Raw genomic sequence first — 21,338 nt, forward strand, 5'->3', positions numbered from 1 at the left:
GCTGTGGCCAAAAGCTTTGTGTAAGTGTCTTTTAATTGTGCCTGTCTGTGAACTACTGTGATTTCTTTACAGTAAGTAGCAATCCATCTTTTCCTGCATTGTTGATATTCCTACCTGAAGTTTCTAAAATCTGTTTACCACTCACAAAACATCTTCATTGGCCTAAAAGGATAGTGGTGGAACATGTTACTCCAAAGAACCTTGTGTTACACTACATTATGTACAAGAAATGTAAGGAGTACCCATGTCCATTTTATAATAAATGTTACTTGTTTCATTATTTTCCTGTGTCCAACTTGGAAACAGCATGTTCACACAGTGGAGATTGAATTGATGTTTGTACTGCTGCTTTGTTCCATTTTTCCTTCAACACTATATGCAGTGAAGGGAAGAAAACAGGAGGGGAGTGTAATTAGAGAAGTCAGGAAGACCACAAGAAAAGACTTCTATTAAAAGAATGCCTACACAATGCATCTTTCTCTTGTGCTAGTATATAGACAAAAGGAGAGATCTGCATGCATCAAAGTTGCCAGAGCACACCCAAGGAACTCATTTTGGTTACAAAGGCCTTGTGGCACCACAATACCCCTACAGTCGGCATTAGATGCCTTGAAACCTCACAACAGATTAAAACAGTGTGCTGGGCTGGGACTGGAATGCTAAACCTCACCCTTTGTTACAGACTCAGATGTTGAGGTGTGACTCACAACTCACCATTAGAGATTTTCCTCTGCCATTACTGCTCTCATACTTCTCAAACTTCATAAAAATTCTCCTGCATACTTCTCTGGACTAGAATTCCTGGAAGAAGGGAAAGTAGAAGAAAAGTAAAGCTATGAGGATGGGTTGTGAGCTGTGCCTGCACAACTATCAGTAAGAGCATTACCTGCAAGAGGCAAGAGTTTGGGTTCGTGTCCTGGTCCACCACACCGTTTTAAACTGCCAAGAAGTGTTAAAACAGTGTACACTCCACTGCAGAGTGAAAGATTAACTATGGAGACCTAAAATATTGCTGCAAGATTTTGGTGTACTTCTTGGGAAATGTGTAAGGTTATGTATAATTAAATTTTGCTCAGAGGTCTGCCAATAAAATTCATTACATGGGAACTGATTATACTGAGGTTTGAGCTACTAATTTCATGTCTGAAAGCAAAACCTTTCTGCACTTGATCATTTAAGGAAACTAAAGACTAGTGGAGGGAAGTTCTTAGTGATGTTTATTAGCTTTTGTACTATTTTCAGTAATCATAATTTTTACATATCGGAGCATTTCATAATTATTTAATTGGATAGATTACAAATCTACTCACCAAGAGGTGACAGAATACACACATGCAAGACTGTTGTAATTGGCAAGCTTTCGGAGCCAGTGGCTCCTTCTTCAGGCAGTAGGGTTGAAGGGGAAGGAAGAAGGGTGAAGGAAAAGGCCTGGAGAGGTCTAGGAAAAGGGTTAGATTTCGAGAAAGTCATCCAGAGCTGCAGGTTAGGGGAGGCTTACCGTATGAGATGAATAGGAAAGACTGACTGTTTGGGACTGCATTGGATGCGATTGTAGGTCTGGAATTTAGGAAGGCTTAAGGCTTTTTAGTTTACACAACAAAGTACAGATTTCATAATAGTACATAATAATACATATTTCATAATAGTAAACACTGAAGTGACAAGCGTTATCACTTTAGGATATGATTTTTCTCAAATGAGTATATCATTAATGTAGTTACTTGTGGGTAGTTTTTCTTTTGTTCAGTGTAAAGGAAGCTAAAGTCATTGGTCACTAGACCACCAAAATGGGAGGAGGTCACTGTTATATCTCCCATCAACAAGGTATCAAAGACAGGGCAAGTTGAAGACCTGAAGAGCAAGTTAAGTTATATAGAGGTGTAAATACTATAGGCCAAGATGTGGAATTTGTATAAAATATGACAGCATCCAAATTACAACTGGAGAGTTACATTACACTACTTGCAACATATTGTAATGAAACATGTAAATTTTGGATTTTTGTAGCCCATTTGTGGCAGTGTTGAATCCCAATTTTAATTACACAGTTAGTGCAAGGAAACTGTGTTCTAATTTAATATTGTTTTCATTTTGTCTTGACAGTTGTGGCTTGCAGTAAGTGAAAATGTGTGTGCTGCGTGCAGCACAAATGGTGAGGAGAGGTTACATCACTTAATTCATGCTCTTGGTAAATGTTATCAATTTGAACTGTGCAATCCTGATGACAATAGTCTTCTTCAACTCAGTATGTGGCTAGCACCTAGAGGTGAGTATTGAACAATTGTTTTGAAAAGGGAATTTCAGTGCAAGAAGTAAAGATTTTCTCATACTACATGATCAGTGAGTAAATTCACTATTAACTGTGCACTACGGTGGTATTCATATTCAGAATTCATAGCATTATAATTTGGGTATCAGGTTCAATAACCTTTTACAGTTGCCTCATGAAGAATTATTTTTGTGGAATTTCATGTATTGCATTACAATTAAAATTATTAATATTGTGGGCATAAAGTCAACTTCTCTTAAAAAGGCCATAATAATAGTAATAACAACAAAAATTTTATTCTTGTATTTTATAGAGTTAGTATTGTGTGTACTTTGTAAGGTACTGGAGCTGAAATCAGTCAGTTTCACATAAGAATAAACAGAAATCATAACAGTCTTGATCAAAAGTTCATATATGTAAAATTAATTTTACATTATCATTATTATTATTATTATTATTATTGACAAACTGCCTATTGGCTTCTGTCTCGGGTTCTTCGGCCGACTTTCATCTAATGATTTTACTGACGTTTCGCCAGCACGAGTGGCTGGCATTGTCGAAGCTTCACCCTCCATTGCCAGTGGTGAACTGGAGCCGAGCTCTCGGCCGCAGACTATATGCACCTGGCGCGCCAACGTCCGAGGGCTTCTCTGCGGTCATTTCCGGTGCGGTTCTCCTCTTGCTACCTGCGACGGTCATTCGCTGCAGTACGGAGAGCCAGGATCCGTTTACCTTAAGGCTTTCCTCTTTCTTGTTGAAACAGTTCGCGTGTTTTTGTATTTCTACAGCTTCTCTGAACAAGCGCGTGTGATAGTGCTTCTCTACAGCCAGAACTTCGTGTCGGCGAATTTTATTACGTGGTCGGTCACACTCAGTGCCTGCTCTGCCACAGCCGATTCCTCCACTTGCCTCAACCTGCAATATTGCTTATGTTCTTTGAGCCTGATGTTGATCGATCGTCCAGTCATTCCGACATTAACTTTTCCGCATGTGCATGGTATACAGTATATTCCCGACATTGCAAGTGGGTCCCTTTTTCCCTTTGCCGATCTAAGGCACTCTTTGATCTTCCTTGTCAGTTTGAAAATCATCTTTACACCATGTTTACGCAATATACAGCCGATTCTGTCCGTCACTCTGCGAATGTATGGCAGAAAGGCCATACGTGACATTTCTTTTTCTGATTCCTTACTTCGCCGAGTGTTTGGCTCTGTTACACTTCTAATATAATTTGTGGAGTACCCATTGCTCCTCAGGACGGTTTCCAGGTGTTGCATTTCTCGTTTGAGGTGTTGCGGCTCACATATTCGTCCTGCTCTCGTTACGAGCGTACTAATCTTGCCTCTTTTCTGGGTTGGGTGGTGGTTTGATAGTTTGTGCAAGTGTGTGTTGGTTTTTGATGCATGCTGTGTCCCAGGTTTTCACCATTCCTTGTGACCACCACATCTAGAAATGGCAGTTTTTTGTCTTATTCTACTTCCATGGTAAATTTTATGTAGGCATGGAGGCTGTTCAAGTGTCTTAGGAAGTCACTGAGCTGTTCTTCACCATGGCTCCATACAATGAAGGTATCATTGACATATCTGTACCACACCTTAGGTTTGCAAGTCGCCAAGTCCAGTACCTGTGCATTGAATTGTTCCACGAAGAAGTTGGCCACCACTGGACTAAGAGGACTACCCATGGCGACGCCTTCCAGCTGTTCGTAGAAATCGCCATTCCACGTGGAATAGCTTGTGGTGAAATATGCATGGAATAGCTTTTAGGTGTTGTGCGGGAAAATGGAACCGATGTGCTCCAAAGCGTCACTGAGTGGCACTTTCATAAACAAAGAATCAACACCAAAGCTGACTAGGATGTTGTTTGGTGCAAGTTTCAGTTTCTTCAGCTTCTCAATGAAATGTCCTGAGTCCTTTATGTATGTGTCTGTCTTCTCCACATGTGGTTGGAGCAGAGAGGCCAAGTGTTTTGCCAGTTTATATGTCAGTGAGCCAGGAGTGCTAACAATCGGTCTTAGTGGAACGTTGTTCTTATGGATCTTGGGTAATCCATACAACCGAGGTGGTAGGGCTTCTGTGTTGTGCAGATTTCTCTGTATGTCTGCCGGCAGAGAAGACGCCTTGATTAATTGATTCTTATTCCATGTGATATGCTGCGTCAGATCTGTGCTTAGTTTTCGGTACCTCGTCGGATCTAATCTTTTGCTCATTATGGCTGAAGAAACTGAAACTTGCACCAAACGACATCCGAGTCAGCTTTGATGTTGTTTCTTTGTTTACGAAAGTGCCACTCAACGATGCTCTGGAACACTTCGGTTCCATTTTTCCGCAAGACATCTAAAAGCTCTGCCGTGCATGTCTCACCACAAGCTATTTCACGTGAAATGGCGATTTCCACGAACAGGTGGAAGGCGTCGCCATGGGTAGTCCTCTTAGTCCAGTGGTGGCCAACTTCTTCGTGGAACAATTCAAAGCACAGGTACTGGACTTGGCGACTTGCAAACCTAAGGTGTGGTACAGATATGTCAATGATACATTCGTTGTATGGAGCCATGGTGAAGAACAGCTCAGTGACTTCCTAAGACACTTGAACAGCCTCCATGCCTACATAAAATTTACAATGGAAGTAGAAAAGGACATAAAACTGCCATTTCTAGATGTGCTGGTCACAGGGGATGGTGAAAACCTGGGACACAGTGTGCATCAAAAACCATCACACGCAGACTGGTACCAGCACAAACTATCAAACCACCACCCGAGCCAGGAAAGAGGCATGATTAATATGCTCGTAATGGGAGCAGGACAAATGTGTGTGCCACAGCACCTCAGATGCGAAATGCAACACCTGGAAAGTGGTCTGAGGAGCAATGGGTATTCCACAAATTATATTAGAAGTGTAACAGAGCCAAACACTCGGCGAAGTAAGGAACCAGAAAAAGAAATGTCATGTATGGCCTTTCTGCCATACATTCCCAGAGTGACGGACAGAATCGGCCGTATATTGCGCAAACTTGGCGGTAAAGATGATTTTGAAACTGACAAGGAAGATCAAAGAGTGTCTTAGATCAGCAAAGGGAAAAAGGGACCCACTTGTACTGTTGGGAATATACCATGTACCATGCACATGCGGAAAAGTTTATGTTGGAATGACTGGACGATCAATCAACACCAGGCTCAAAGAACATTAGCAATATTGCAGGTTAGGGCAGGTGGAGGAATCGGCTGGTTCTGGCTGTAGAGAAGCACTATCACACGCACTTGTTCAGAGAAGCTGTAGAAATACAAAAACACGTGAACTGTTTCAACAAGAAAGAAGAAACCCTTAAGATAAACGGATCCTGGCTTCCCGTACTGCAGTGAACGACCGTCACAGGTAGCAAGAGGAGAACCGCACCGGAAATGACCGCAGAGAAGCCCTCGGACGTTGGTGCACCAGGTACATATAGTCTGCGGCCGAGAGCTCGGCTCCAGTTCACCACTGGCAATGGAGGGTGAAGCCACTCATGCTGGCGAAACGTCAGTAAAATCATTAGATAAATGTCGGCCGAAGAACCCGAGATAGAAGCCAATAGGCAGTTTGTCAACAAGTGGCCACAAAAGCCTTAACAATTTTGTATTATTGTTATTATTATTATTATTGTTATTAACAAAACAATTTAAATATGTGGAACACAAAGAATAAGTTTAAGAAGTTTAAGTGATGCTTGAAATCACTAAAGAACACTTTTAAGTACCATTGAATGACCTAAGGGATAAAAAAGCTAATGATATTGATAACATCACAGATGGTTTTATAAAAGTATGGAACTGGCCATATTCCAGAAGACTTTAAGAAAAATATTGTAATATGCCCAAGGACAAAACAGGTACACACGAAGTTCATAAGACGTAGAGCATTCTTTGAAAATATGAACAAGAATAATACACAAGTGCATCAAGAATAAAACTAAAGTGAATTTACGTGAAGACCAATTCAGCTTCCATGATGCAAGAGGTACAAATGAAACCATCCTGTGCCTTTGCAATATAATTGAAGAAAGTCAAAAGAAAAATTGACATAGCTTTTGTAGATCTGAGGAAAGCATTCAACATTTTCAACTAAAACAAACTAATGGAAATTCTAAAAAAAAATAATTAAGTTTGATTATTGAGACAGGAGAATAATTAAATAAATATACAAGGAAAAAAAGTGAAAGTAAGCACTCTCTAAACTGAAAGAGAAGTGTGAATTCTTAAAGGCTTAATACGAGGATGAAATTTATCCCTAACCCTGTTCAACATCTACGGAGTCTGTTCAGAAAATTCCGGAACTTTGTCCACAAAATTTTTCTGTACTTACCTTTTTCTTATTGTACATGGTCTCCTTCGAAATACTCTCCTCCACAATTGATACACTGCTCCCAGTGTCATTTCTGGAAACAGGCTTGGTACACTTCTGTCTGGATCGCATGAAGTACCACCTGCAAATTCTTGTTTCTCTCATCTATCGTAGCAAATCTTCATCATTTCAGTGGGATTTTCAACTTCAGAAATAAAAAAAACTGCAGGGCCCAGGTCTGGAGAGTATGGAGGATGAGGTGGCACAGTGATTTTGTTTTTTTATGCAGTAGTCACGCACCAACAGGGATAGTCAGCACCAACAGGTATGAATGTGTAGGTGCATTAGTGTGATGTAATGAATTGTCTCGGCACATTTCAAGCCTTTTCTTTCTCACGTTTTCTCACAGACATCGCAACACGTCCAGATAGTACTATCGATTAGCAGTTTGTGCCTGTGGCATGTATTCATGATGAACTAATCCTTCAAAGTTGAAGAAAACTATAAGCATTGCTTTGACATTTGAGCTGACCTGATGAGCTTTTTTTTAGGTCTTGGAGAACCTTCGCTGACTCGTTGTGAAGATTGATCCTTGATCTCAACACCATAACTGTAGACCCACGTGTCATCATAATTAGACTTGGGGGGCCTGTTTTTTTGGCCTGCTTTGCTTCAAATTATCTGTATGCAAATCACTCAGGAAATCTTTTCTTTATTATTATTATTATTTTGCTTAGGAGAGTGCAAAGATCTCTGTACAATAAAATTTTATTTCTTACAAGAAAATGTTGTCTGAGGTATTTATTATGTCTCAAATTTTGCCAAAAACTCACGGGTGCACCGTTTATTGCTGCGCTATGGGGTCAAACAAACTGCTGTATCTCCAGAAGTATTGAATTATTAATCATGGAATTTTACCAATGATCGTTGGGAACATGTGCAAATGTTTACACAAAATTTCATCAAAATCCATGATGTTCACACAGGAGCTTCTTCTAAAATTAGACTACTTGGAATGGAATGGCCCCATGGTGTTTCATGATGAAGTGCCACTGATCCATCCATGTATAGGATATTGTTCTTAGAGAGAGAGATAACTACTAGTAGTGCTACCTCATAAGGAACTGGCATATTACTGTGACATTGTACTACTCGATGGCAGAGTAGTACACTTTTTCAAGAAGACTTAATTTCCCTTTTTAGCAGTAATTTCTGTGTATTACAGTTCATACTTCACACAGTTGTGTGAGAAAACGTTGCCTGACAAAAAAGTGAAGCACCCAGAAGACATGATCATATGTCAGTGTAACGTCATATGGGCACACACCATTGGTGGATGTGTAAGTGATTTAGAGTTGCAGTTCAGAGGACAGGTAGAATGGTCACCAGGGTACATTAGTCTAATGGCTGCTTCACTACCTAAGCCGTCTGTATTCTCCCCACCCCCACCACCACCACCACCACCAGCTGTTCTGAACTGTGCAGATGGGAGTTAATCTTTACAACAAATTATCAGCTCCCATAATTATCCTGTGCTAACCTATGGTAACATACTATCCCTGCACCCTTCCTCCACAGTTTCCATCCCCTCTGTCCTATCACCTCCTCCCCATTCTTGTCTCCTAGCCTTTTTGTTTATTGCCCCATGCTGTGCCTGATGGCATTCTAGACCCTGTACACTCTGCCAGATAGCACTCCTCTCTCCTATCACCCATACATTGTTATCCCTACCCCTTCCCTGTCCCCTCCAGATTGCTGCTTCCATCACACGTGACAGCTGCATTCTGGCCTGAACTGATACAGTTGGCAGTCATGCATGTTAGGTGTGCTTGCTTGTGTGAATGAGTGGTATGTGTTTCTCTTTTGCAGATGAAGGCTGTGGCTGAAACTTACGTATAAGTGTCTTTTAATTGCCCCTGTCTGCAGCTTAATGTGTCATTTTTATGGAAAGTAGCAATCTATCTTTTCCTACATTGTTAATGTTTAATTTAGCTACAGAAAACATAGTCACTGCCTAGGAAGCAATATAGAGGATGAGCCCTAAGTCTGTTGTCACTAGCAATTCTTAGACTTTATACTTTGTTTCGCCTGTCAAGGTGGTAGTCGGTTGTCAACTTGACTTGTCATAGTACCCTCAAGTCAACTGACAGTTTCTGATTACCTTTATTCGTGTTATCTGAAAAACAATGAATAGAAAGTAAACTACAGAACAGGATGTATTTGTTTTGCAAAACATGTTGGGAACATGACCATAATTATAGTCATGTTTGTGATTTGATGGTGAAATGTTTTCCAAAAATGCAGCCTCCATCTTGACTAGGTATTCACAAAGTAAATTTAAGACTTGAAGGGAGTGGGTCAGTAGGGGAGCTTCCTCTCTCACATAATCCAAAGTCTGTTACTACAGAAGAGAATCCTAATGTTGCCACGAAATTTTTCGTGCAGTTGCTGACTAAATCTCAAAGAAAAGTATCGAAGAAGCATGAAGCAGCTAGAACAAACCTGCAAAGGATCCAGAAGAAGCTGGAATGGAGACCATATAGACCTACTTTATTTTGAGGCCTAAATGAAGATGATCTGTACAGCCGTATGGAATTCTGCGAGTTGTACGCAGCCAGACAAGAAGCAAATTCCAAGTTTTACCAAAGCATTCTTTGATGCACCAAAGCAATATTTAAGGTGAATGGCAGACTGATTACACACAACATGTCTAGTGGGATTCTGTGAATCCCTATGCGGGTATGGAGACAGAGTTACTCTGGTGTAAGTATATGGGTAGGGATTTTCAGTGGTGAGCTAATTGGGCTTATTTTCATAATGGTACTGTCAGTTCTGTAAATTACCTAGATATGCTTTGAGAAATGTTGTTAGAATTGGAAAATAGTCCACTTTTGAACCCTTGCAACCAGCTAAGGAAAAAGTTGGTATGGCAACAAGTTGAAAGCTCTGATGAATGGATTGTTAGACACAATATTATTCAGTGGCCTCCACTATCCACAGATATCATACCCATGGAGTGTTCAGTTTGGGGTATACTAAAAAATGATGCTTATTCTGTCTAGATTCCTGATGTTCAGCATTTGAAGGAATGAATTCGATCAGAATTTGAAAACCCACATCTTGGGAGATTTGCGATAAAATTTGTAAATCAGTGTTAAAAATATGCTATGTTTGCACAGTTCAGCATTAAAACCACATTGAGCATCTTGTTATGGCGTATCCTGTAGGTGTATTGGAGCCAAAACTGATTCAGTAGTGACTTAAAATGTTTGAATCTCTTCGTTTGGCACTCAGCATGGTGCCAAGGTGAAGTACCATCCAAGAAAGGTATTAAGTGGCCATATTAATTTCAAAATGTAGAGCTATGAGACAGAAAACTCGTTGGAAGCTGTCTGATAATGCAACTGGTAGTATCACTATGACAAAGGGAGGTATTTTAATGTATCAAATGCTGTAGCATCTATGGGTAGTAGCTTTAACAGCAGAAGGAATGGTAAAGGAGAATATTGTAAACAAACATATGAATAACTATGACTGATTATAAAGATCAATAAAAGAAGTAAGTATGATGAAAAAATTGTCCCCCAATTCTGTCTACATCAAGCCAACATCCAATCAAAAGAATGGTTAATACTGAAAATCATCAGACTGATGTGAACATACATGTGTGCAAGGGGTAGAAGAGTAGAACTTCAGGTATTTTAGTAAGGAAGGTGGTGCAGAGAACTTATATTCAGGCAGATTGAAGTTCGGTACCTTGTCCTGCCAACCAGAGTTTGGTTTTACATGGTTGCCATAAGTCATTTAGATAAATGCTGACGTTTCTTCATAAAGGGCACAGCCAGTTTCCTTTCACAGTCAGAGCTTCTCTCTCTCTCTCTCTCTCTCTCTCTCTCTCTCTCTCTCTGTCTCATCAGCAGTTTAACATTAAATCGTAACCTTCCTTTTTTTTTTTTTGGTGTTTGAGTGGAGTCTGTTTTTAAATTTCATTCACATTATTCTACTGACATTGATGTTGGTTTTGTTATTATAAATATGTATTCTGATGCATTTTCGCTATCAGCATAAATTTTATATCACTTTTAATCCAAATATTTGTCTCTCACTCTTTTCAGTTTTACCCCTTCCAGTGTGAGTATATTCGAGGCACTAGTGTTCTTTCAACACATTACACAAAATATCAAAAATTGATTTTTGTAGTTTTTTGTTATTACATTCTTTGGAACAATAGTGCAGCAATGTGCTTAAAATGGAAATGCTTGGAAGCTTGAATTGTGTTGGAGGAAAAATTTTAGTGCCTCGGAATCCAAGTGCAAATAATACAGTGATAATTCTGAATGAATTGCACTGTATGGTGCATAATTTTCATGCAAATTACGTTAATTTTAACTATTACTAATATTATTGAATTTTTATTAATTTAATGGTATTAAATTTTATATCACTTATATTTTCAGGTCCCCTTCAAGATGAACTTTTCAAAGTTTCTGGTCACAGCAACATGTATTTGCATAAGAGCATAAGATGTTATATAGTTGCTGAGATATGTCGATGGGTTGAAAATATTTCTGTGGGATCAGAAACAAAGAGGGTGAGCCAATCCAGCAAAGATGTAGAAGGCTCATGCGATGGATATGATGATGGCGTCACTACCAATATTGTAGTTGCATCTCACTCTTATAATGGCAAAGAAGTTACAACTTCAAAAGATGATGAGAAGATTCAGTCAGAAGAGAAAAATGGTTTAAAGGTCTCCATTACTTCAGAAGGAATAGTCCAGCATGGAAAAGATGCAGAGAACTCAGAAGAGAGCTTTTGTATAATTGAAAGAGAAAGCAATGATAAGAATGGGGAAGAGGTCAACACAGATAGTGATAAAGTATATACAATTGTAGAAAATGAACAGATCAGTCAATTACAAACCACTGCAGGTAATTTAAAAGAAATTACTATTGCAAAGGACAATGAAGATTGGGCCTGTGTATGTGAAATTCTTAAACAGTATTTTCCAGATGTTATAGAAGAAAGTGCAATTAGACATTTCAAGAACCAGCTGGAGATAAAAAAACTGGAGCAACAGTTAGCTAACTGCATTGCAAAATCTCAACAAAATACATCACCATTATCAGATGAGCACTCTGAAAATGAAAAACTTTTGGCAACACTCACAAAACTTAAACAAGAAATAACAGTGTTTGAAGCCCAGAGAGTTAATGTACCAAACCCATTTATAAGTTACTGCAAAATGGTTAATGTTTGTCAGATAATTGCTGAGAAATTTCCAGTTGAGGGAAATGAACTGCTGGAAAATGTTAAAAGTTCATGGAATTTGAAAATTGGCTCACTAAGTTAAGGGTGGTGCAATTTCAATGCAGACATGGGAGTTGTAGAACTACTGATGCCCCTTCAAACTTTACAGCTTCTGACAACAATATGTCATAAAATGTGTGAAATGTTATGTGAAATTAAAATTCCAACTTAAGACATGTAAATGTCATGTTTAAAGCACTTTTTGACGCCTTATTTTTTTTTTTTTTTTGTGAACATCATGTTATATTTTTTGTTACAGTAATGAATTTGATTACAGTATTGTTTTCACATTAGTAACAGAGAACTCATTTGATCCAATTATAAGGATGCGCAATTCAGATTTTCTACCATTTTCAGATATTTGTGAATGGCTGTGATGAATACTAAAATAAATTATACTTTTTTGTGCTAACTTACAAGCTGTTCATTATTTTATTAATATACTAGTTCTGCAAGTCATAAATATTATTTGAAGCTTTATAAAAATGCTAAAGTTCTAAACAGAAGGTTAGCATCATTCTCACATTTTTAGAACAATTACTTGCATATTAGGTTGTTTGGTTAAGTGTTGCAATTACATATCGGTAAACGATTTCAAAGCTCAGCCTAGTAAAGCCACGTGCCACCCTGCCCTGCACAATTTTCCAAACATTGTGTCTCACACTAGAGTGTTATTTTCTGATGAAAGTGCGGTATTTGCATTTCTCATATAAATAAGATCCCTCTTGCTTTTACGAGTTGTAAATCAGCTCATCTTGTGTTATGATATGGGCCGAGATGTCATCGTAATACCTATTCAGAAAATTGCATGAATGGAAATTCATGTTTAGACATGTTGCCTATGTGGTCAACACCTGAGCTTAAACACAAGGAAGTCACGGATCATGTGTGGTTACAGCAGGATAGAATTCCAGTACACTTTGCTTTTGAGTGTGTGAGTTCCTTGATGAACAGTTTTGAGACCAATGGATTGGGCATGCTTCAGCAACATTTCCAGTCACAGTGAAATGGCCACCACCAAGCCTGCCTGCATCTCACCACACCAGACAGTTGTGGCATAATAGTGCCCCTCGTGTTCCACCATCAGTACAAGATTAAGGAAGAATTGTGCTAAACTGTTGAGAAAGGCCTTTTGAAGCAAAACTCTTGCTTTGCGTTGGAAAATGTCGAGAAGAACATGGAGACACATAGATCTCTATGTGAGGGAGAATGATGTACATACAGATCAGCTGGATACCGAGGTGTGATGTTTAGTATAATTTAGCTCTTCCTTGCCTTTTATTGATGATCATTATCAATTTTTATGCTTGTCATACTTCTGGACTGTTCATGGGGTGCAATTGAGAATCATTAGACCGTATTTCTAAGTCTCTATCAAATAACTTGTGAGGTTTTGATAGCTTCAGTAATGAGTGTCTTCTCTTCACAAAACGTAACAGTAATTTATTTTTGTTTACACCATCATGTGCAATATGTCATGTCTGAAATCAGAATCTGAGTGAATAACAAGGTCAGAATCTGAATGAATAAGAAGGATTATTTTAACATCTATTTTTGAAACAAGCTTCAGTTGTTTCTGTCTGTGCTTTGGAACTCAGTGCATCTCCAAAGCAGGCTAGCAATCCATGGATCTTTGATTCATCTCTCTCTCTCCAAGTTGTGGTCACTGTCCCATGTCATAGTCCTATAGAGCTCACCACACACAAATAAAGATAACAAGCTTCACAATATCTGTATCTTTACCTAAGACATCTTATTTTATAATTTTCGGTTGCAAGTATCATTCGTTGGTAAAAAGACGAAGGGAGTTGTGTCTATCATCACATATCCTCCCCATTCTCCTCCACTCCAAGACATATCATCTCGCTGTAATATAGTTATTTGCTCTACTAGTTACGTAAGGTTGTACTTTTTAAAAACCTTCTTCTCTTTGTCATAAAGTCTGTGGTATTCCTCCCCACCTACATCTACCCATAACACAAACACTACACCGAATACAGTTTCAGTAAGAATCCACTCACATCTCTATCAGAGAATTAAGACAACTGTATTAGAGTCAAAGGGCAAAGGCCTTGCCGCAGTGGATACACCGGTTCCCGTGAGATCACCGAAGTTAAGTGCTGTCGGGTGCGGCCGGCACTTGGATGGGTGACCATCCAGCAGCCATGCGCTTTTGCCATTTTTCGGGGTGCACTCAGCCTCATGATGCCAATTGAGCTACTCGACTGAATAGTAGTAGCTCCGGTCAAAGAAAACCATCATAACGACTGGGAGAGCGGTGTGCTGACCACACGCCCCTCCTATCCGCATCCTCAACTGAGGATGACATGACGGTCGGATGGTCCCGATGGGCCACTTGTGGCCTGAGGACGGTGTGCTTTATTAGAGTCAAAGCAATGTGCATTTACATTTGTACTGATGTTCTTTTGTGCTGTAGTTGCAAGAAAGAATTTTCAACATTGAGTTCTCTTCAGTAACAGACTGTGTCTACACTTTCATTTCATAATGGGCTTCATTTTTGTGAAGTTAATCTGTGTGTAATTACATGGAAATCTTTATTTTATTCTGTTTACTGTAATTCCTTTGTCATCTTGATCTATAGTGTTTCTGCCACACTGTTTCAGATACTCTTCATATTTTTAATATTTTACTATTTGCTTAACTTTCTTAATGTTCTAAAACTTGGGCACACTTTATTCTGCACAACATTGGAGTGAGTCTCACAAATTATATATTTCATTACTATTACAATTATGTTGTATCACTTTTCACCTCATGCCTCACACACACTTCTTCTTTCCCATCAACTTTTCTCATCAGAGACGGTATTCCTATATAAAGAAGGCATAAGATTAATATGTGCAAGAGGCATTTCTTATTATGAATGCATGATCCTAGCTAAATCCCATTTTTGGGTTTGGAAGTGTAATGGAAAAGAGAAGGATCTCGTGATGAGAACATAATTAATGTGGACAGATTTTTTATTTATTTATTATATGGCATAAATCACTATTCTTATACACTTACGTAAATTTAATTACAAATTGACATCCAGGCATTGACTATAATCGATAGCCTCCTCTCTTGCAGCTAGCGAGTCGATAAAGGTTGTCTTGTAAGCTCGAACTGGGCATTCTTCTACTATATGCTGGATTGTTTGTTTTTCAGCACTACAGTCACAATTTGGAGTTGGTATCTTTCCCCATTTGTAGAGGACATCAGGACTTCTTCCATGGCCACTGTATATGCAGTTTCAAGTTGTCCACACTGACTGAAATTGGGCGGGTTCTCACTTATCATAAAGCTTTGGCATTTTGATTGGCAATGTTCTCACCAGAGATTGCGGATGTCAAAGTTGGAGGTCATCATCTCTTTAGCAGTGAGTAGTGGTGGCCTTCTCAATTTAAGTCTTCTGTGCACCAGGTCAGCTGTATCACTAGGTATGGACAGCTGAGGGCTGTTAATTACCTTTTTGTATTCTCTGAGGAGAGCATTTTTTTTAACCGTATCTCTGATGGTGGTATATGCCTCAGGGTTGTCAGCCGTACAGTAGGGATAGATTTTATTGTGCCGCTGATGATGCACATGGTGTTGTTTAATACCACATCATTTCTGTTCTGTTAATCTGTACTGGAGCACGACCTGAAAAGCCTAATCGCTGATGTGCGGAGTGTATCTGCTGTGGAGCCCCAAGTAGTGCTGCACAATTGGTGGGTGATGATGTTTCTTGTCCTCATTTTGCTGCAGTCTTTGTCAGGTGCTCCTTGTAAGAGAGCATTCTGCCCAGTGTAACTCCTAGATATTTGCAGTAGTTGTTATAGTTAAGGCATTTCCCTTCAAATATAATGTTGAGCTTTCTTCTTGCTGAGTGGTGAGTGGTTGTATAGGTGGAAGCACGATACTTCGATCTTGTTCGTGTTTAGCTGCAGTCTGCATTTGCAAAAGTAGCCACTCAGTGACTTCAGTTCAGAGCACAGGATGTCTTCAGTGGCCTCAAATGATCCATGTTGTGCAGTTAGGGCCCAGTTGTCTGCATAGCCAAACTTTCTAGATTGTGTTATGAATGTCTGAAATGTAAAGATTGAACAACAGTGGGGCAAGGACTGAGCCCTGTGCTAGCCTATTGTTGAGCACCTCGGTGGAGCTCTTTCTTTCTCCAGTAAACACTTTAAAAAGCTACAGGTGTCCCCTGGGTGGTGCTAAAGAAAAGTTACTTTGAGGCAGCCAAACAATCCTCAGTCTTGATGATTGATCTCCTGGCTAATTGTACATCAACTATCAATAATGTGGACAGATGGAAAGCTGGGCTTGTTACCCAAAAGAGGGAAGTATGGAAGGAAAAAGATCAGGAATGCTGAGACCAAAGAAGAAAAGAAGCTAGCTAGCCCCAAAGACAGACACCCTTCCCATCCCCCACCCCAGAATCTGTTTCGGAGGGGGCTGAGGAAGGACTTCACTGGTGGGCCAGGGGACCAGCTTCAACCCCATAGGCTGTGGAAATTGATCTCAACATCCTGCTATTGTGAGGCAGTGTGGATTACCCATCCTCCTCATAAATGTTCCTTGACTTTTCGTCTCTAGTTTTTTCTGTTAATCAAAATGATGGAAAGTCCTAGATGGAATAGCAATAATACTGTAAGGATAAATTGCTACTCACCACATAGAAGAGGCGTTGAGTCACAGACAGGCACAATGAAAATTACTGCTAGTATATTGAGCTATTGGATAAAGTCCTTATTCCAAAATAGAAATTAAACACACACATTCACACCAGTGCAACATGCACATGGCCACTGTCACAGGGCAGAAAAACGACTTTGTTCAGAAGCTCAATATTTTAGCAGTCCTTTTGGCAGTGCCTGTCTGTGACAAAAAACAAGACTCCTCTGCGTGATGAGTTACAATCTATTCTTTCCATGTTGTTGTTTTTCAATAAATCACTATGTAGATAGATACTGATAATAATAAATACTATAAACAGAGTGTACAGAATAGTAAGAGGGTAGGATCATTGTGTAGAAAATGAAATCAGAAAAAATATGACAGACAGCTCAGGACCTTTTAGGTAACAACTACACAAAGAATGTGAACTCCCTGAAGGATCACATCAGTCTTGTCTTTGTACTGCACAAAAGAAGCAGCTACTCGGTTGGTAGAGTACCTGTGGAGAGCACATGGCAGTTTTTTAGGCTAGGCAGTGTTGTAACCGCAGGAACAAGCCAAGTCTAATTGCAGTACCGTGAGAATAGTACGTAGGAAGAAGTTAAAGTTGTAGCGCTGGACGCCAGGCATGGCTGAAGGGTCAGCCGAGGCGGCACTCAAACTGTTGGGCAGCGGCGCTTGATAAGAAAGTAAATAGCCAGCAGATACAAACGAAGGTCTGTGTAGAGACTCATGATAAGCAATCAATTAAGGAGTATCAACAGAAAGCATTCCTGGCTAGAGAGAGAGGTCTGGGAGTGGAGAGAGAAAGAAAGAGGGCTTTTGGTGGGGACAGCGCTACGTCATGAGGAGCCAATGAAGGGCTCAGGACACAGTGCGTGACCATATAGGGAGAGGCGCCTCTATCCCTCCACTCAGCCTCTGAAGAACAATAGCAGCAACAATGCTTTAACGATACCAAATAAGGACAAGTTGCCTTCGACACTACGTCATGCCAAGCGCTGGCGGGGTCGAAGGGGAAACGCTAACAAAATCCGAGAGCACGCCGCTCTGGGGGGTCTTTGTCGTCTTGTAGTCTTGTCTAGTCGAGTTGTTGGAGCATGATAGCAGCAGCAGACTTGGGCTGAGGAATGGGCTGTAGGCAGGCAGCCGGAGATAGTCGCTGGAGAGCGTTAGGGTGTAGCCGCGGGACTCTAACGTAGGGTGCTGGAAAATATTGCAGAGCTTCTAGTAGGCAGTCGGAACAGTGGAGTCAGTCACCGTCTCTGTATTAGACTTGGCCTTCCTGTGAATGCAATCACCACGCCGTTAGGGTGAGCTGTATTTATTCGGAATAAACTGCAATTTGTTAAAGTTATCAAGACTTAAATTCTACCCGCTTCCTAGCCTTGTACCTTGACACTAGGTATTTCTACATCTTAGCCAGATCAAAAAGTCTCCCTCTCACTAAGGTCAACCAGCTAAATCCCATCCACAAACCATGTCGCTCAATCCCTCGCAATACCCACGCTTGGGACACGACATAAATAAAACTTTTGGTGCCAGGTGTGGGGTGTTTTGTCTATTTGGACGACTTAGTATGTTATGGGAGAAACCTGCAGGAGCATAACGAAAAACTCCGGGAAATATTTGACAGGTTGCGAGAGCAAAATTTGAAGTTGCAACCAGACAAGTGTGAATTCCTGAGGAAGGAGGTAATCTTCCTAGGCCATTGTATCATGGACAAGGGAATATCACCGGATGTGGCAAGGGTGGAGAAGGTGAAGTTCTTCCCACAGCCGAGAACAACAAAAGAACTAAAAGGGTTTCTAGGACTGATAGGGTACTATCGGCATTTCATTGCAAATTTCAGCAAAATTGCAAAACCTCTCCATGATCTCTTAAAGAAAGGAGTAGAGTACCAATGGGGAGAACGACAGAACAATGCGTTCGACGAACTGAAAGAGAAATTAGTGAATCCTCCGTTACTTCAGTACCCTGACTTTACGAAACCGTTTATAATCACAATGGATGCGAGTAATGCAGCGTTGGGCGCCGTGTTATCGCAAGGGAAAAAGATTGGCGAAGACTTGCCGATTGCATATGCATCCAGAGCACTGAACAAAGCAGAACTGAACTATAGTACAACGGAAAGAGAGTTGTTGGGTATACTGTACGCGGTAAAGCAGTTTAGACCATACGTGTATGAGCGAAAATTCACAGCGGTGACAGACCATAAGCCACTAACATGGATATTTAGTGTGAAGGATCCGAGTTCGAGGCTCCTAAAGTGGAGACTGAAGCTCGAAGAGTACGACTACGAGGTAGTATATAAGCCAGGAAGGCTAAACAGTAATGCGGACGCGTTAAGCTGGATAAGGCATGAAGGAAAGGAAGAGAGAGGTTCAAAGCGAAATGTGGAGGCAGAAAGAACCCCCGTAGCACAAGCAAAGGCGGAACAGAGTCCCGTAAACATGCGGCAAGTGCAAGTGTCAGGTGAGATAGACCAGGAAACAAATAGTAGTGAGGAAATTAGCCCTGAAGAAAAGGAGAGTATATTAAAAGAGATGCACGATAATCCCTTGGGAGGGCTCCAAGGAATGCATAGGACATTCGAAAGGATAAAAGCGTACAAGCAGTGGCGCGGAATGAAGCGGGACATTGAAAATTATATTAGGAAGTGTCTATCATGTCAAAAGAACAAAAACACACAGATGAAAACAAGGATGCCCTTAGAAATTACGGACACAGCTGAAACAGTATTTGCAAAATGTGCAATGGATATAGTGGGTCCACTAGATGTATCTAGTACAGGGAAAAGGTACATGCTAACATTCCAAGACGATCTGAGCAAATTCACCGTAGCAGTCCTGATTGACAAGCAAGACGCTGAAACAGTAGCGGAAGCATTCGTAGAAAATATAGTACTAAGATATGGGATTCCATCAGTTTTGTTAACAGACCAAGGATCGAATTTTCTGAGTGACGTGTTTAAAAGTGTATGTAAATTGTTGAAGGTAAAATGTATAAATACCACAGCGTACCACCCTGAGTCAAATGGTGCTCTAGAAAGGAGTCATAGAACAATTGTAGAATATCTCAGACACTTTGTAACAGGAGATCAAAGTTCATGGAACAAATGGGTGCCGTATGCAATTTTTGTGTTCAACACTACACCACACAGCAGCACAGGTTATACACCATTCGAGTTAATTTACGGAAGGAAGGTTAACGTACCAGGAGTACTGCAGCAAGAAACACCGCAGGTAAGTTACGATTACGATTCGTATGTCAATAAGCTAAGAGCAAGAATTCAGGAAGCCCACAGAGTGGCTACGGATTCTATTATAAGGAATAAGGTAATCAGTAAAGGACAGTATGATCTGAAGCAGAACCCAAAAGAATTCAATGTAGGGGACAAGGTGTTATTACACGACGAATCAGTGAGACGTGATAGATCTCGGAAACTAGATTCGCAGTGCAGAGGTCCATTTGAAGTGTTAAAAGTGGAAGGTCCTAACGTAGTTATAAGAGTTAAGAGAAATAAGGAAACAAAAGTACATGCCAACAGGCTGAAACAGTTCATTTAAATTTCAGGTATGGCACTCAAGTGGCAAGTTGTGCAACTCATCATAGTGATAACAACATACAGCTTCGTTGCATCAGGATACGAAACGAACGATTTCAAAGTGACCCCAATACCAAGTTCATCAGGACTATATTACGATAATGTAAGACAAGTAGAAATATACAGTACCACATGGAGAATAGTCACATATGTTAACTTAGATGTAATAACAGAAAGATTTCAGAAAGCAGAGAGGTACGGTAAGGCAGCGGTACAGAGGTGCAATGAAACATTGAAACAATTAAATGTAGGATTAATAGAATGTTTAGTACTAGATCAACAAGTTACACATCATGTGGAAAAGATTACAGGTCTGCAGCAACTCGTACAGCAACTCACAAAACACGAAACCAGAAGAAAGAGAGGAGTATTCAACTTCGTCGGACAGGTAAGTAAGATACTGTTCGGAACATTGGACGAAGCGGACGCAGCATACTGTAAAGAAAGAATAGACGCTATGGAGAGGAACTCTGAAGGGTTGCTGAGGTTAACTAAGGAACAGGTGGCAGTGGTAAGGGCCACATTAGCGGGAGTAAACAGAACAGTATATACACTAGAATCAAATGAACACATTCTAAGGACAGGCATGCAGAGACTAGAAAGGTTCATGAAGGAATACGTGAAGGAAACAGATATGGGTTTCAAACGAGTAGCATCTTTTGCCACTGTAACGGAACAAGTATAACAATTAGCGGCAGTGTTTGGCCAAATCGAAGAGGAATATGAGCAGATGATAAATGCCATTGTAAATGCTCAAAAGGGAATACTGCAGCCTCACATCATTAATCCAGTCCAAATTGTGAAGTATCTGAGCTTAATACGAGACGAACTAAAGGACGTGAAGTTTCCTGTTCCTCTCGCGGAGTCGTCAGGCTACCTCTTGTTAAGAATAATTGATTTAGATGTTTACATTTCCGGTAGCATACTAGGGTACGTAATTAACATTCCTTTAATAGATGATAATAATAATTTTAATCTGTATAGAGTTCTCCCATTACCAAAGGAGATCCCAGATATGAAAGGAAGCCAGAGAAATAATTTCTACTGATAGATGAATCCAAAAGGCAGTACGCGAAACTTTCTGCGGATGATCTAAAATGTAAAGAACTGAGTAAGAATAGAAGACTGTGCAGACAGTCATTCGCATTGCTATCGCCATTCGACCATGAGGAA

General features: G+C 40.2%; 1 protein-coding gene across 1 annotated transcript in view; it reads left to right on the top strand.

Annotated features, from left to right (window-relative positions):
* Positions 1-12,277, top strand: part of LOC124789327 (gem-associated protein 5) — a 366,866-nt gene extending 354,589 nt beyond the window's left edge. The window contains exons 21-22 of the mRNA XM_047256646.1: positions 2,104-2,266; positions 11,044-12,277. Coding sequence (XP_047112602.1) covers positions 2,104-2,266; positions 11,044-11,939 — 1,059 coding nt within the window. The 3' untranslated portion in view covers positions 11,940-12,277. The remainder of the gene's footprint in view (positions 1-2,103; positions 2,267-11,043) is intronic.
* The last annotated feature ends 9,061 nt before the right edge of the window (positions 12,278-21,338 follow it).

The sequence above is a fragment of the Schistocerca piceifrons genome, chromosome 3, assembly GCF_021461385.2.
Source record: "Schistocerca piceifrons isolate TAMUIC-IGC-003096 chromosome 3, iqSchPice1.1, whole genome shotgun sequence".
Lineage (NCBI taxonomy): Eukaryota > Metazoa > Arthropoda > Insecta > Orthoptera > Acrididae > Schistocerca > Schistocerca piceifrons.